Below are 14,871 nucleotides of genomic sequence, written 5' to 3' on the forward strand. Positions count from 1 at the left end.
TTACTGTCTCTATAGACTTGATTACTCTAGGTAATTCATAAGTAGAATCATAAAGTAGTTGTCTTTTTGTGATGGGTTTATTTCACCTACCATAATGTCCTCTTTACTGCAGTGTGTATCAGAGCTTCCTTCTTTTTAAAGGCTGACTAATATTCCATTGATACGACATTTGTTTATCCATTCATCTGTCAGTGGACACTGGGTTGCTTCTAACTTTGGGGTGAGGTGAATAATACTGCTGTGACAGAGGTATATGTCACTTCAACACTCTGCTTTTAATTCTTTTGGGTATATACCCAGATGTGGAATTACTAGATCATATGGCAATCCTATTTTCATTTTTTGAGGAGCCACCATACTGTTTTCCATAGTGGCTACACATTTTACATTTCCACCCCAACAGTATACAAGGTTTCCATAATTCCACATCCTAGCCAGCACTTGTTCTTTTATTTTTTTTTTAAGTTTATTCATTTATTTTGAGACGGAGCACAAGCGGGGAAGGGGCAGAGAGAGAGGGAGAAAGAAAGAATCCCAAGCAGGCTCTATACCATCAGTGCAGAGCCTAATGTGGGGCCTAAACTCACAAACTGTGAGATCATGACCTGAGCCGAGATCAAGAGTTTGAAGCTTACCCGACAGTGTCACCCAGGTGTCCCATCTTTTTTTTTTTCTTCTTCTTCTTTTTTTTTTTTTTTAGAAAGAGATTGAGAGAACAATTAAGGGAGACAGGCAAAGTTAATCTTAAGCAGGCTCCACACCCAGCATGGAGCCTGGCGTGACGTTCAGTCTCATGACCATCAGATCACGAGCTGAGCCAAAATAAAGAGTCAAACACTCAATGGACTTGGCCATCCAGGCATCCCAAAGATTTTATTTTAAGTAATCTCTACACCCAACATAGGAGCTGAACTCATAACCCCAAGATCAAATCACAAGCTCTACCAACTGAGCCAGCCAGGTGCCCCTTCTATTGTTTTTTACAGTAGCAATAGTAATAGATATGAGGTGATATCTCACTGTGATTTTGATTTGCATTTCTCTATTAGTGATGCTGAACATTTTTTCATTATAAAATGCTATTTTTTCCTCTCATTTTCCATAACAAGAGCAAACATTTTCACTCACATAGATACCAAACACAAAAAGCAAAAGACAGAGAAACAAATGAAATCCACAGAAACTTTTATTATGTTAATTCTTAATATTTGTTTGTCTTATTATAATAAAGAGTCAGGAATATTCATCCTCTCTATTAATACCCTAGCAGACACTACAACTGGCCTTGAGCTTACTAGGTCAATAATATTGACATAGTAAATACTGAAATTAACAGATACTACTATGTTTNAAGAAAAGAAAAAGAAGGGGTGCCTCAGTGACTCAGTCTGTTAAACCTCCGACTCTTGATTTTGGCCCAGGTCATGATCTCACAGTTCGTGAAATCGAGCCCTGTGTCAGGATCCACAATGACAGCACGGAGCCTACTTGAGATTCTCTCTCTCCCTCTCTCTCTGGCCCTCCTCAGCCCATGCTCACTCACTCTCTCTCTCAAAATAAATGAACTTAAATAATAATAATAATATAATAAAAGAAGAAAAACTAAAATTCGTGTGATATACTGGAAAGAGCACTGAGCTAGAAATTAGGAGATTAGAGCTCAAATTTGAAGTCTGCCACTAATTACATGGGCTTGAACAAAAATTTAACCTTTTTGGACCTCATATTTCTCCTCTATAAAAATAAGTAATTGAGGGTGCCTGGGTGCTCAGTCAGGTAAGCATCTGACTCTTGGTTTTGGCTCAGGTCATGTTCTCACAGTTTGTGGGTTAGAGTCCTGTGTTGGGCTCTGTGCTTACAGTGTGAAGTCCGCTTAGGATTCTCTCCATCCTTCTCTCTCTGCCCCTCCCTAGCTTGCCATATCTCTCAAAATAAATAAATAAACACTTAAAAAAAATAATAAAGAATTGGATTTAAGACTACTGGTGAGGTCCTACTGGTTTTAAAGTTTTGTGAGTCTATGAATCTGCTATTTACTCATTCAATGTTCATTAAATTTTTAAAACACACACACACACACACACACACAACCAGGTCTTGTGCTGAGTGACAAAAAAATAATGATAAAGGAAACAAATACAGTCCCTACTCTATACTGGGGATTAATGGTGACAAAGACATTGAAACAAAAAATCTACATCAATATAAAATTCAAAGTGTGATGAATGTTATGAAGGAAAACTATATTAAAAAAAGAAAAACCTAATCTAGCTTAGGAATCAGGAAACAGGGGCGCCTGGGTGGCTCGGTGGGTTGGGCATCCGACTTCGGCTCAGGTCATGATCTCAGAGCCCGTGGGTTCAAGCCCCGCGTCGGGCTCTGTGCTGACAGCTGGCTCGTAGCCTGGAGCCTGCTTCAGATTCTGTGTCTCCCTCTCTCTCTGACCCTCCCCTGCTTACGCTGTCTCTCTCTCTGTCTCAGAAATAAATAAAACATTAAAAAAAAAAAGAATCAGGAAAGATTACTGTGAGGAAGTATATTTGAGACCTGAAGGATCAGTTAAAATTAGTCTGATGATGCACTGGGTAGAGAGAAAGCACAGTAGGTGAAAAGTATGCAGAAGCCCTGAGTCAGGAAAAAGCTTTATATATCTGAGAAATGGAAAGATTAGAGAGGCCAAAGTATAGTGAGCATTCAGAATTTTATGGTCTCTAAAACTATATGCATTTCATCAATCAACAAAATGTACTGAAAGTCAACTATACCAGGCACAATAAAATGAAAAAACACATGATAAAAGTACCCATACTCAGAGAGTTCTTAATTTAGAATGGACATAGCAGATAATTAGAAAGTACTGAGGGATGATTTTCTGAGAGAAGTTATACCAAAATTCAGTCTTAAAGGGTAAATAGGAATTACTAAATAAAGAGGGTTACAGATTTTCAATAAAGTCTGATAAAATATTAATTGTAGAATCTAAGTGATGACTATATGAGCATTCACTATAAAATTCCTGCTACTTTTCAAAATGTTTGAAAAAAGTTTTAACAGAATGTTGGGAGAACAAAGAAGAATGAAGAACTAACTATCTAAATAGAGGAAATATCACATGTAAATTCTTGCAGACTTGACAGTCTGTCATGTCTGCAGAAGAGCAAGCTATCCTGAATAGTGAGATACATGTGTGAGAGTGGCAAGTAAGAAGGCTGGAAAAGCAAATGGGGGTTAAAAATCAAGAGTGCCAGCTTACTCAAGAGTTTGGATTTTAACCTGAAGGCCAGGGGATGCTTATTTGTATACATTCAACTAAAATCATTTATGAGGTCTCTCTTCATATAGCAAATAAATTCCTATCAAAATTGTCACTGAAAATAGTAATCTATAAAGTATTTGCACCAGAGACTTACCTGAACTGTTTCATTCCCACCTCTCAGGTCCTGAAGAGGACTCCTTGGGGGCTTCAAAATCTAAAAGAATTAGAATTATTCAATAAAATGTGGCGTATCTGTTAATAATCAGTCCAAGTTATTTCATAAGGAGAAAGGCAGAGATGTTTAAATTTCTCTGAAAGCTCTAAAACTCCTCAGTTCTGTACTCTGTGGCTGGTTTAAATACTCAGCATCTACTTCCTTCTCCCTGCTCACCTACCTCAATTATTTTGCCTGCCTTTATCCCATGTGGTCTGAGTAAGCTCCACCCCAACCCTAACGTACAACATGTAGCCCTGGTCTACAACAATATGCACATGATATTCTCTTATCAATAATGAGTGGTTTAGGAATGAGGACTTGACCTATAACAAGATAATTGAGCCAAGAGGATTCAATCCTGAGTCTTGTTTTTGTTTTATCTTGAGGAAATAGACACTTTTTCATTTAGGATCTGACACTGGAAGTTGGGAGAGCTATACATACTGTAGTAATCATGGGGAGAGAGCCTGTCTGACATTGGAGATTACATAGAGAAGCAATCAGAGTAGAAAAGTGAGAAAAATCATCCTAGTATTGGTGATATTATTGGAACCCCTGGTCAGTTAAGTTGTGCCAAAAGTCATCCTTATCTTTGGATTTTTCAATTTCAAAACCCAATAAATTTTGCGCTTAAATCAGTTTGAATTGGATTTTTTGTGTCTTGCTACACTGTTTAAATACATTTTTTAATTGTACTATAACAAAACAGTACAATTTACATAGCATACAATTCATAAAATTACCATGAAATTAATAAAATACAAATTTTAGTGTATTTATAGAATTGTGTAACCAGGTTAAATATTTTAGGCTTTTATCCAGAGAGCAAAGTAGAGCCAGATGGTGATGCTAACATCAAAATTACTGTGGCACATAGTCATCACTCAAAGAAAGATAAAAATTATTAACTTAAGTGTTTCTTACTGAGGAATGTCTTCTTCTAAGAGGTCTCTCCATATTGTCACTGAAAAAGGAAAAAAAATTTACAGACACATTGGTGAAAGACTAAATTTTCAAAAGCCATCATCACAGCATCCTTAAATTGGCCATCACTTTCACTTAACACATGGTATCACTTTCACTTAGCAAGATTTATAAGATGTTAAATTCAGTATTTAGAAAGTCAGTGTTTTAAAATACTTACTGTATACTATAAAAATATCTCTAGAAAAACCATGAGTACAAAATAACGTACCATATGTACATAAGTACAATTAAAAAAAATTTTTTAATGTTTATTTTTGAGAGACAGAGAGACAGAGCATGGGCAGGAGAGGGGCAGACAGAGAGGGAGACACACAATCCGAAGCAGGCTCAAGGCTCTGAGCTATTAGCACAGAGCTGGGCATGAGGCTCAAACCCACGAACCATGAGATCATGACCTGAGCTGAAGTTGGACGCTTAACCGACTGAGCCACCCAGGTGCCCCCAGAGGTACAATTATAAGATAAATAGGTCATAAACCAAGACACTCTAGCTCTGGTTTTACTACTATGTGATTTTTAGATCAGGTTTTGAAAATTAAAATGCCTTTGGAGGTCAAACAGATAATTTAGAAAATGCAAGAAAAATAGGCAGTGTTGAGATGATAATGGAGAGTTCCCAGTTGGTCTAATCACAGTCATTACTCTGATCGGTTAGTGGCTGCCACAAGAATATGAGCCTAGTGTTGTTACACTCAATTTTTCAAGAATAAATTTTAGCAACTAATTCAAAAATGTAAAAACAATTTTTAAGGGGAAAAAAAGAAGTATGTAGGCTATAAACAGACCACCAATTTGTGATGCCAATTTTAGACCAATCACTTCATTTCCTTGAGCCTCAATTTTCCCATCCTTAAATTGAAGGGATGGGAGATGGTCTCTAAAGTACCTCTTAATTTTGACACTACATATGTAAACACAAAGATAAGGCAAAGAGAGCTATGACTTTGTAACATTTACTTCTCCCCCCCCCCAACAAAATGGAAAACAGTTTCAGAAGTTATCAGTTGGTCTTACAGAAAAGTATCTTTCTCTGACAGAGTTTAACACTTTTAGTTATACTGCATGAACTTACTTTTCTTCATTAGCCTCTGAAGACATCCCATCCATTTTTTGAAGAAAATCTTTTTCTGAAACAAATATACATTAGAAAAGGTGAGAAAGAAAGAAAAGGAATAAAAACTATAAAGAGATTAGTAGCAAAGTTGTGACTTCAGGATTACTTTCTGAGGGAAGACCAAAAAAGGGGAAGCAAAAGCTATACTACGGGGCTATAACAAGAGAAATTTTGAGTTTAAACTACCCCATTATAATTAATACTCCTGGAAAATTCTCATATTCAAGATAAAATCAGTAACTAACTTTAACTGGGATGATATGGGTATTAATAGTTCAAATAAAAATTCGCCTTAGTTTATAAGGATTTGTGGATTATATAATAATTCAATCCCCAAATGAAATTAGGTATCAAAATACAGTGAATGCAATAATATACATATTTACGTTATGAAGATTCAACCATAAGTACTGAGCAAAAAATCTTTAAGACATGAAAATAACATTTAAAAAGTAGGGGCACCTGGGTGGCTTAGTTGGCTAAGCGTCCGACTTTCGCTTAGGTCATGATCTTGCAGTTCGTGGGTTCAAGCCCCGTGTCGGGCTCTGTGCTGACTGCCAGCTCAGAGCCTGGAGCCTGTTTCGGAGCCTGTTTCGGAGTCTGTCACCCCCTCTCTCTCTGACCCTCCCCTGCTCACGCTGTCTCTCTCTCTCCTAGAAATAAATAAAATTTAAAAAAATTAAAAAAAACAAAAAGTATAGCTGAGGGGAGCTTGGGTGGCTCAGTCAGTTCAGCATTGACTTGGGCTCAGGCCACGATCAAATCGTTCATGAGTTCAAGCCCTGCATGGGGCTCACTGCTGTCAGTGCAGAGCCCGCTTCAGATCTGTCCCCTTCTCTCTTTGCCCCTCCTTCTGCCCACTTGCACTTGCACATACATTCTTTCTCTAAAAAATAAACAGTAAAAAAAAAAAAGTGTAGCGGCACCTGGGTGGCTCAGTCGGTTAAGCATCCGACTTCAGCTCAGGTCATGATCTCACGGTTAGTGGGTTCCAGCCCCGCATTGGGCTCTGTGCTGACTGCCAGCTCAGAGTCTGGAGCCTGCTTCAGATTCTGTACCTTCCTCTCTCTCTCTGACCCTCCCCTGCTCACACTGTCTCTCTCTGTCACTGTCTGTCTCTCTCCCAGAAATTTAAAAAAAAAAAAAAAAGTGTAGCTGATCATGCTTACAATTCCACTCAATGAGTATTTCTCTTTCCAAATGTGAAATAAGAAACATAAGCTGAAGTTTCCTCAACTGGTCTGAGTTCCTATCTACACACAACTATACTAAATGCATTAACTTTATTTTTTAAATTTTATTATTCTTTTTTTTTATTTTAGAGAGAGCACGTGCATGCATGGGGGAGGGACAGAGGGGGAGAGAGAGAATCCTAAGCAGGCTCTACACTCAGAGCTGAGACCAACAAGAGGCTGGACCCCATGACCCTGGGACCATGACCTAAGCCGAAATCATGAGAAGGACGCTCAATCGACTGAGCCAGTCAAGTACCCCTATGCATTAACTTTAGAACCTCACCTCTAGGTAAGAAAAAAAATTACCGCAAACTTCAGAAAACATAAAACCTACATATTTTTACCCAACAATATTAGCATTTCTGTCACATCATTAACCATATATATAAACTATTCAATCAAAGTTCTTACTTTAGAAGTCAGAGGCTTAACCTACTGAGCCACCCAGGCGTCCCTAGGATAATTATTTTGTATTTAATGAAAGCTCTTACTTGGCAACCATCTCCATCTCACATATACACCCATCCCCACACCAAATAAATATGATACAAGAAAGGAAATATCACATGCCACCAGTTTCAGCACCATAAATATAAAAATCCTAGATAAGACAGCACAAAGGAGCCAACAATTTGTAAAGAGAATAATACATCTTAGTCATATTGGTTTTATTCCAGTAATGCAAAACTTGTCCAACATTAGAAAACCAACTTTACAATTTGCCATACCAAGCGATTAAAATGGAAAAATCATACGATCATCTCAGATGAAAAAAGTTTGAACTTTAACATCCTTTCATGTTTAAAAAAAGAAGAGCCTAACAAACTAGGAAGAGAAGATAAATTCCTTTTAAAAAAAAAATTTTTTTTAATGTTTATTTTTGAGAGACACAGTATGAGCAGGGGAGGGGCAGAGAGGGAGACACAGAATGTGAAGCAGGCTCCAGGCTCTGAGCTGTCAGCACAGAGGCTGATACGGGGCTCGAACCCACAAACCGTGAGATCATGACCCGAGATAAAGTCAGATGCTTAACCGACTGAGCCACCCAGGCGCCCCAAATTCCTAAATCTAACAAGCCATATCTACTTAAAAAACCAACAGCATACATCAACTTAATGGTGAAACTGATGATTTCCCTCTGAGATTAAACAGGTACAGTAGCTATTTCCACTTCTGTTAACCACCAAATCTTAGTAGTTCCATTTCCAATATATATCCCACATGCATTTTATATATTCAAATGCATTCACTTCTGTCTTCAGTGCCCCCACCACAGTTCAACCTACAATTATTTCTCATGTAAACTATTGTAAAATCCACCTAATGGTCTCCCTACTTTCATTCTGATCCCTCATAGTCCCTTCTTTACATAGTTATCTTTTTTTTTTAAGTTTTATTTATCTTGAGAAAGAGAGAGAGACTGTGTGGAGGGGGAAGGGGAAGAGAGAGGGAAGCAGAGAGAGAGAGAGAGAGAGAATCCCAAGCAGGTTGCATTCTGTCAGTGCAGCAGTGCGCAGCCCAACTCAGGGCTTGTTCCCATGAACCATAAGATCATGACGTGAGCTGAAACCAAGAGAGGTCGCTTAACCAACTGAGCCACCCAGGTACCTTGACAGTTATCTTCTTAAACATAAGTTACATTTAAGATGCTCACCTACCTAAAACCCTTCAATGGCTTCCCGAGGTACTGAGAATAAACTCTTCACCAGGACTTAGAAAACTCTACAAGATCTGGTCTCTACTTGCCTCTCAGACTTCACACTTCATCTCACGCTACTGTCTTCCTCACTATGCTAGCTAGCCACACTGGCATTTCTATTCCTGCAAACACAAAGCTTGTTCCTGAGCCACTTAATTTATACGTGCTACTCTCTTTTGACAAAAAAAAAAGGTCACAAAAATCACCCTTTGCAGCACTGTGTATGTCTCTTATGTAGCATTACCACAACTGTAATCTAAAAGCCTGTTATGTAGTTATTCTTGTTACTTCCCCCAAACTACCTGTAACCCAATAATGAACTCTATGAGAATAAGGCTGGTGTCTCTTATGCTCACTGTTATATTCTGAGAAACTAGCACATGCTTTGTAAATAATAGCTCAATAAATATTTGCTGAATGAGTAACAATTCTTTTAAGTTACCTTATCATCACTGACTTGCATAGTTTCTCTCCTTTTGGGAATATCTTTAAGTTCAGTGACATATTCAAAATTCACAGAGGGGCACCTGGGTAACTCAGTCAATTAAGCGTTGGACTTTGTCTCAGGTCATGATCTTATGGGTTTGTGAGTCTGAGCCCTGCATCAGGCTCTGCGCTGATAGCTCAGAGCCTGGAGCCTGCTTCAGATTCTGTGTCTCCCTCTCTCTCTGAACCTCCCCACTCATGCTCTATCTCAGATTATCAAAAATAAATAAATATTAAAATTATAATAAAAAACAAAATTCACAGATAAAAATATTAAATACTGTCAAATCAAGATCACCTAAACATCTTCACTGTTTGAAATAGTCACTGAACATCATTCCTATCTAACATGCAGTACCTACCAATCTGCAGCACTTAAATAAATGATGAGATTCCTTATTTAAATGATAAGAACTTATTTAAATGACGAAAACTTATTTGGGTCCTCCTTAAAAAAAAAAGACCTCTATTATATAACTTCAAGTTCCACTTTCAACACATACAGGGTACCCCAGATCATCATGTTAAGCTTCATTTGTAAAATGCTGTTATGGTTGAACTCTTTATTACTGCCTCATTAACTAATTATTGATTGGTTGTAAAAGTGTGCACCTGGCACCCAAGGCTGCTACAGCATACTCACAGAAGTGTCCTAGGATTTTAAATTGTTGAGAGAAACAGCAATTCTTGGCATCTGTCAGGCACCATGACAACTACTAGTTAAAAACAGTATCGTTTGATTTACATTAGTTTTGATAACATATTATTGCAAAGTTGGATTTCTGGCAGTTGCTATGATATGAAGCACATACTTTTTATCAATGTGGTACAGGAGATGAGGGTGGCAGTGTCCAGTATGAGTCCAAGATTTGAGGAGTTGTGTAGTGTTCAACAGGCAGACATATCCAATTAGTAAATAACTGTGATTATTTAAGAAGAAAATTATTCAATTAGCCCTAGAGGAGAAAGCAGGAAACAACCTCCTCGACCTCCACCGCAGCAATTTCTTACTTGACACATCCCCAAAAGCAAAAGAATCAAGAGCAAAAATAAACTATTGGGATCTCATCAAGATTAAAAGCTTCTGCACGGCAAAGGAAACAATCCATAAAACTAATAGGCAACCGACGAAACAGGAAAAGATAGTTGCAAATGACATATGAGATAAAGAGTTAATATCCAAAATCTATAAGGAACTCACCAAATTCCACACCCGAAAAACAAACAACCCAGTGAAGAGATGGGCAGAAGGTATGAACAGACACTTCTCCAAAGAGGACATCCAGATGGCCAACAGACACACTAAACGATGCTCAGCATCCCTCCTCATCAGGGAAATACAAATCAAAACACACTTAGATACCACCTCACACCAGCCAGCGTGGTAAAATGAGCGAATCAGAGGACTCCAGATGCTGGCGAGGATGTGGAGAAACGGACACCCTCCTACACTGCTGGTGGGAATGTAANGGGGAAAAAAAGAAGAAACGTATTCAATTAGTAAATAATTGTGATTATTTAAGAAGAAAATATATCATCTTTTCCTTCAATTTATGCATATTACTTTTTTTCAAATGGCTACTAAGCAGTTAGGTCATAAATTTATTATAACTTAACTTTTTAAGTTGTTTGGACTTAATGACTTAATAAATGGAACTATTATGTTCCATTCCTTTTTTTGTTCTTTGGCTTTTTTTTTTTTTTTTTGACCTAAGGGTACCATGAGTCAAAAAACTTTGGTAATTACTAGTCTAAATAATTTGGAGGTCTGCAAACTACAGCTACAGGGCCAAATGAGCCCTTATATGAGTGATGTTTCTTACATTTTCAATAGGCTGTAGAAGAAAAAAACAAAACAAAACAAAACAAAAAACAAAGAACATGCAATAGAGAACATGCTGGTGACCAGGTGACCATGTAGACTGCAAAACCTGAAATATTTACTATCTGGCTCTTTCTCTATTCCTGAATTTACACTACCAATACCTAGAGTTAAAGTATTCCATTCTTCCACTGATACAGGCTCTAGACTTGTGCAGTCCAATACAAAAGCTATTTAAATTTAAAAGAAATAAAATTGAAAATTCAGCTCCTCATTCACAATGGCCACATTTCAGGCGTTCAGTTGTCACCTGTGACTAGTGGGTAACCACGGTGAACAGTGCAAATATAAAACATTACCATTATCACTGAAAGCTTTATTGAACAGCATTATCACTATCTAGAGCGTCTTCTATGATGTTCTCTTATTTAGCATCAAACACGTCACTGATACCACCACTCCAGACACTGTTTGTCCTCTTGCATACATTTCCAGCCTTTCATTCACACGGTTAAGAATTATAGTGCTTTGAATCCACCCTTTAATTAGGAAAATTTTAGGCTGACACAACTTAGCAAAGCATCTTTCTCTACAAGTTCCACCTCATATGCCCCTTTCTCCAGAAAGCCTCCAGTGCCAAAAGCTCTCCCTTTTCTGTGCCCCATCCCACCTTACAGTTTCCTATTGTCCTTTACATTGTCTTGAATTCTAATTACTTGTGTATATTAGTCATTTTCCTTTCTGGACTGTGTGTGAACCCCATCAGATTAGGGGCTCTGAATCATTCGCTCCTGGCCCTAGCAAAAGACAAGGAACCCAATAAATACCTGAATAATTCCAGTGATCCAGTTCAACTGAAGTGAAAACCTCTGCTCTGGTTATCTCTGTCGTATCTCTATAACTTTATCTCTAAAAATCCAATTGGCAATACTGTTTTGAGAAAATTTTTTCTTAAACTCTTAATACTGAGATAAGCAGCAAGAAAAAGGGGCTTTAACTCCGAGCGACAAATGACACGGAGAGGTTTTCCAAAACTCGTCTGTGGCGTACTGATCCTGGCTTTAATGTTCTTTTCCTGCAGGAAACCGAATGTCTGCGCAGTGCTGCGAGCACACGGAGCAGACACTGCAAAAAGAACTGCGACCAGTCGAGCACTTAAAAACACGCATCGCAGTCACTTCAATTGTAGCTTCGAAAAGACCGAGTGGGAAATACAAACAACCCGCCGGGAGTCGCAGCGGGGGAGGAAGAGTCCGGTAGCCCTGACATTAAGATAGCAAGGCGGGGCGCCGCGGACGCCCAATCCCAGCAGGTCCAGGGGCCCGGGGGGATGGGGGGGGGCAGAAGTGCTAGGGGGGAGAAAAGCGCACAACGTGCAGGCCCAGGTGAGCAAAGGGCCTCGAAGGCAGGCAGAAACTTCTACTCCCGGCCCAGTGCTTTTGGAGGCCGCCAGGCGGAGAGAGGGAGCGGTCCCCACCTCCCACCGCGGGGCCTTCAGAGCGCCCAGAAACAACCTAAAGCCTCCGCCCCGGGAGCCTGGAACGAAAGATTCATTCTCTTTACCCACCGCAGTCCAGCTCCTTGACAAATGCTCCTTAGACTTTTTTGGGGTCCGCGTAGTCCTCAAAAAGACCCCGCAGCAACCCACCGACTCCACCTCACAACGCCCAGACTGCTTCAGTGAAGTATTCAAATATAACCGCCTAGCTGTTGCACATGCGCAAAGGTGCTTACGCGTCGGCTCCGCCCTTTAGACTCCGGAACAACCCAGTACCTGGCTCCTTTAACTAAACTTCTTTTCCAGTTTATATATCAGTTTTAGTCCCTTCAAGGTTATCTCATTTTCAACCAAATTTTCATTGGTCCCTCTCCACTGTAGATCCCTCACATCGCGGGAGCAGCCATCTTCTTTCGATTACTTGCTATAAAAACGATCAGATCTTTGTTTCCGTACAAAATGGCGGCCTCCATAACGTTGCGTCACATCCCCCTAGTGTTACTCCCTATAGCTATCAGGAAACATTAGGCTTCGGGGACGAGGTGGCCGAGTGGTTAAGGCGATGGACTGCTAATCCATTGTGCTCTGCACGCGTGGGTTCGAATCCCATCCTCGTCGGGTGTGACTTTTGCCTTGGATGGACGTAAATTTATGTGCGTGAAAACAATTATTTCGATTACAGATTTACTAGTCAATTGACTCTGGCTCCACCAACATCAGGTTTGTCCAAAAGCTGTCTTTTGGAGCAGTCTAACCTCACAGATGAAGAAGGGGAAGAAACATCCCAGAACACGTGTGTTTGATTTAGTTTCTTTTTATACGAAGCAAACAACAGTACAGAGTTTTACCATTTTTGCCGTTCCTATATATTCCAGTGCTGGTCTGCTCCGTGTTAATTAACCTAGCTTCTGAGTGAGGGAGTTTAATTGCTATAAACTCTTACCCCAGGGTTTTTAATACCTGTCCTTGCTAGGAAATACCAGGTTTCACTGCAAAAGCTGCTTGGAGGCGCAGTGTTGAAGATTCTCTTCCAGCTCCCAGCAGGCTGCATGTGCTCAAGGAAAGTATAAACTGGAAAACATTAAAAAGATGTTGACAACATGAAACCTTGGCAGTATCTAGAAGCCAGGGACTGAAGACCTGAAACATGGCTACCTTCCCAGAGAAGAAAGTGTTAAATACTCTCTCAGATTTAAAAGGGAGGTACAGGGGGCAGAAAAAGACTAGAGGGGTTCCCTTCTTCAAAGGTCATCCAGCAGATTCATTCAACTCATATTTAACCTTTCTTTATCCTCTATTTATTATCTACAGGCACCACGATAAATTACATCACTTTAAGTCATCATAACCCTATGATCATGATAGACATTTTTATGACTCCTTTTTACAGGTGACGACAGTGAAAGATAAATTTGTCAAAGGTTACACAGCTTCTATAACTGTATAAGAAAGTGCAGTGTAACCCAAGTCTGTCGAAGTCTGGTGGGTCTTAATCAGCATCCGATACCATGATGGAGGTTAGTGTTTAGTGCTCATTAATCCCTCGCAGAAATGATTTACATGTCCTCTCTTTCACAAGGCTGAGCAGTGCCACAGAACGTGGCAGCTGGCTGGTGCTTCAGCAAGGTTTGCAGCACTGAGAGTGGAGGACAGAAGCCCCTATTCTGCTAGCATTACTGGTTCCTCCCGCCTTCAATCTAAATCCCTTGGAAATTTCCCTCCCTGAGTTGAGGGCTTGGTTGCCCCAGCACCTGTCTTCAGCCTTGCTCTTCAATCCATTCACCACCTGCTGTTAAGAGAGGTTTTCAGTCTGATTTCCACACACTCACCAGGTGTCCATGGATAGAATTCAACTGGTTATTTGGTGGGAGGAAAAAAGTATCTTTATTTTCATCAATCATTGAAAGCACTGCCTTCAGTAAAGGTGAGCCACAAACTACAGTAATATTAACCTTACCTGTGAGTTTGTTACCAAGAGAAATCACAGATATTTTTATACATTTTTAATCCCATTACCTGCTCATAATTACTTCAAAATAATAGTTATTAGACTTGCCATTAGATCTTATAACGTTATGCATTCCTAAAGAAGTACATACATTATTATATTATTGTAATACAGATTTTATTTTATTTTTTAAAAATATTTTTATTTATTTCTAGGAGAGAGAGAGACAGCGTGAGCAGGGGAGGGTCAGAGAGAGGGGGAGATACAGACTCTGAAATAGGCTCTAGGGTCTGAGCTGGCAGTCAGCACAGAGCCTGACGGGGCTCAAACCCACGAACCGCGAGATCATGACCTAAGCGAAAGTCAGACGCTTAACCGACTAAGCCACCCAGGCGCCCCTGTAATACAGATTTTAAAAAGATTTTGATAACTGTATTCCAACATAACTGTTGCCTTTGAATTCCAACAAACTTAATTTTATGCATTTAAAAACAATATTCTGAGAAGGGACCCAACGACTTCAGCAGACTGCCAAGGGGTCTATGTCACAGAAAAAGTTAAGAATCTCTGAGGAGACTTTTCTAAGACACCCTGAAGATACTGATCTTAG

The 14,871-nt window shown here is 39.4% G+C and overlaps 1 protein-coding gene and 1 non-coding gene across 2 annotated transcripts in view; one reads left to right on the forward strand and one right to left on the reverse strand.

Annotated features, from left to right (window-relative positions):
• Nucleotides 1–12,437, reverse strand: part of KNL1 (kinetochore scaffold 1) — a 68,053-nt gene extending 55,616 nt beyond the window's left edge. Inside the window, exons 1-4 of the mRNA XM_077764679.1 lie at nucleotides 12,383–12,437; nucleotides 5,532–5,586; nucleotides 4,398–4,437; nucleotides 3,411–3,470 (exon numbers count right to left, since the gene is read on the reverse strand). Coding sequence (XP_077620805.1) covers nucleotides 3,411–3,470; nucleotides 4,398–4,437; nucleotides 5,532–5,566 — 135 coding nt within the window. The 5' untranslated portion in view covers nucleotides 5,567–5,586; nucleotides 12,383–12,437. The remainder of the gene's footprint in view (nucleotides 1–3,410; nucleotides 3,471–4,397; nucleotides 4,438–5,531; nucleotides 5,587–12,382) is intronic.
• A 412-nt stretch (nucleotides 12,438–12,849) lies between these two features.
• TRNAS-GCU (transfer RNA serine (anticodon GCU)) lies at nucleotides 12,850–12,931 on the forward strand. Its single transcript has one exon. It is a non-coding gene; the product is annotated as a tRNA-Ser (tRNA).
• Nucleotides 12,932–14,871: the final 1,940 nt, after the last annotated feature.

Source organism: Crocuta crocuta, unplaced genomic scaffold (assembly GCF_008692635.1).
Source record: "Crocuta crocuta isolate KB4526 unplaced genomic scaffold, BGI_CrCroc_1.0 scaffold102, whole genome shotgun sequence".
NCBI classification, from domain to species: domain Eukaryota; kingdom Metazoa; phylum Chordata; class Mammalia; order Carnivora; family Hyaenidae; genus Crocuta; species Crocuta crocuta.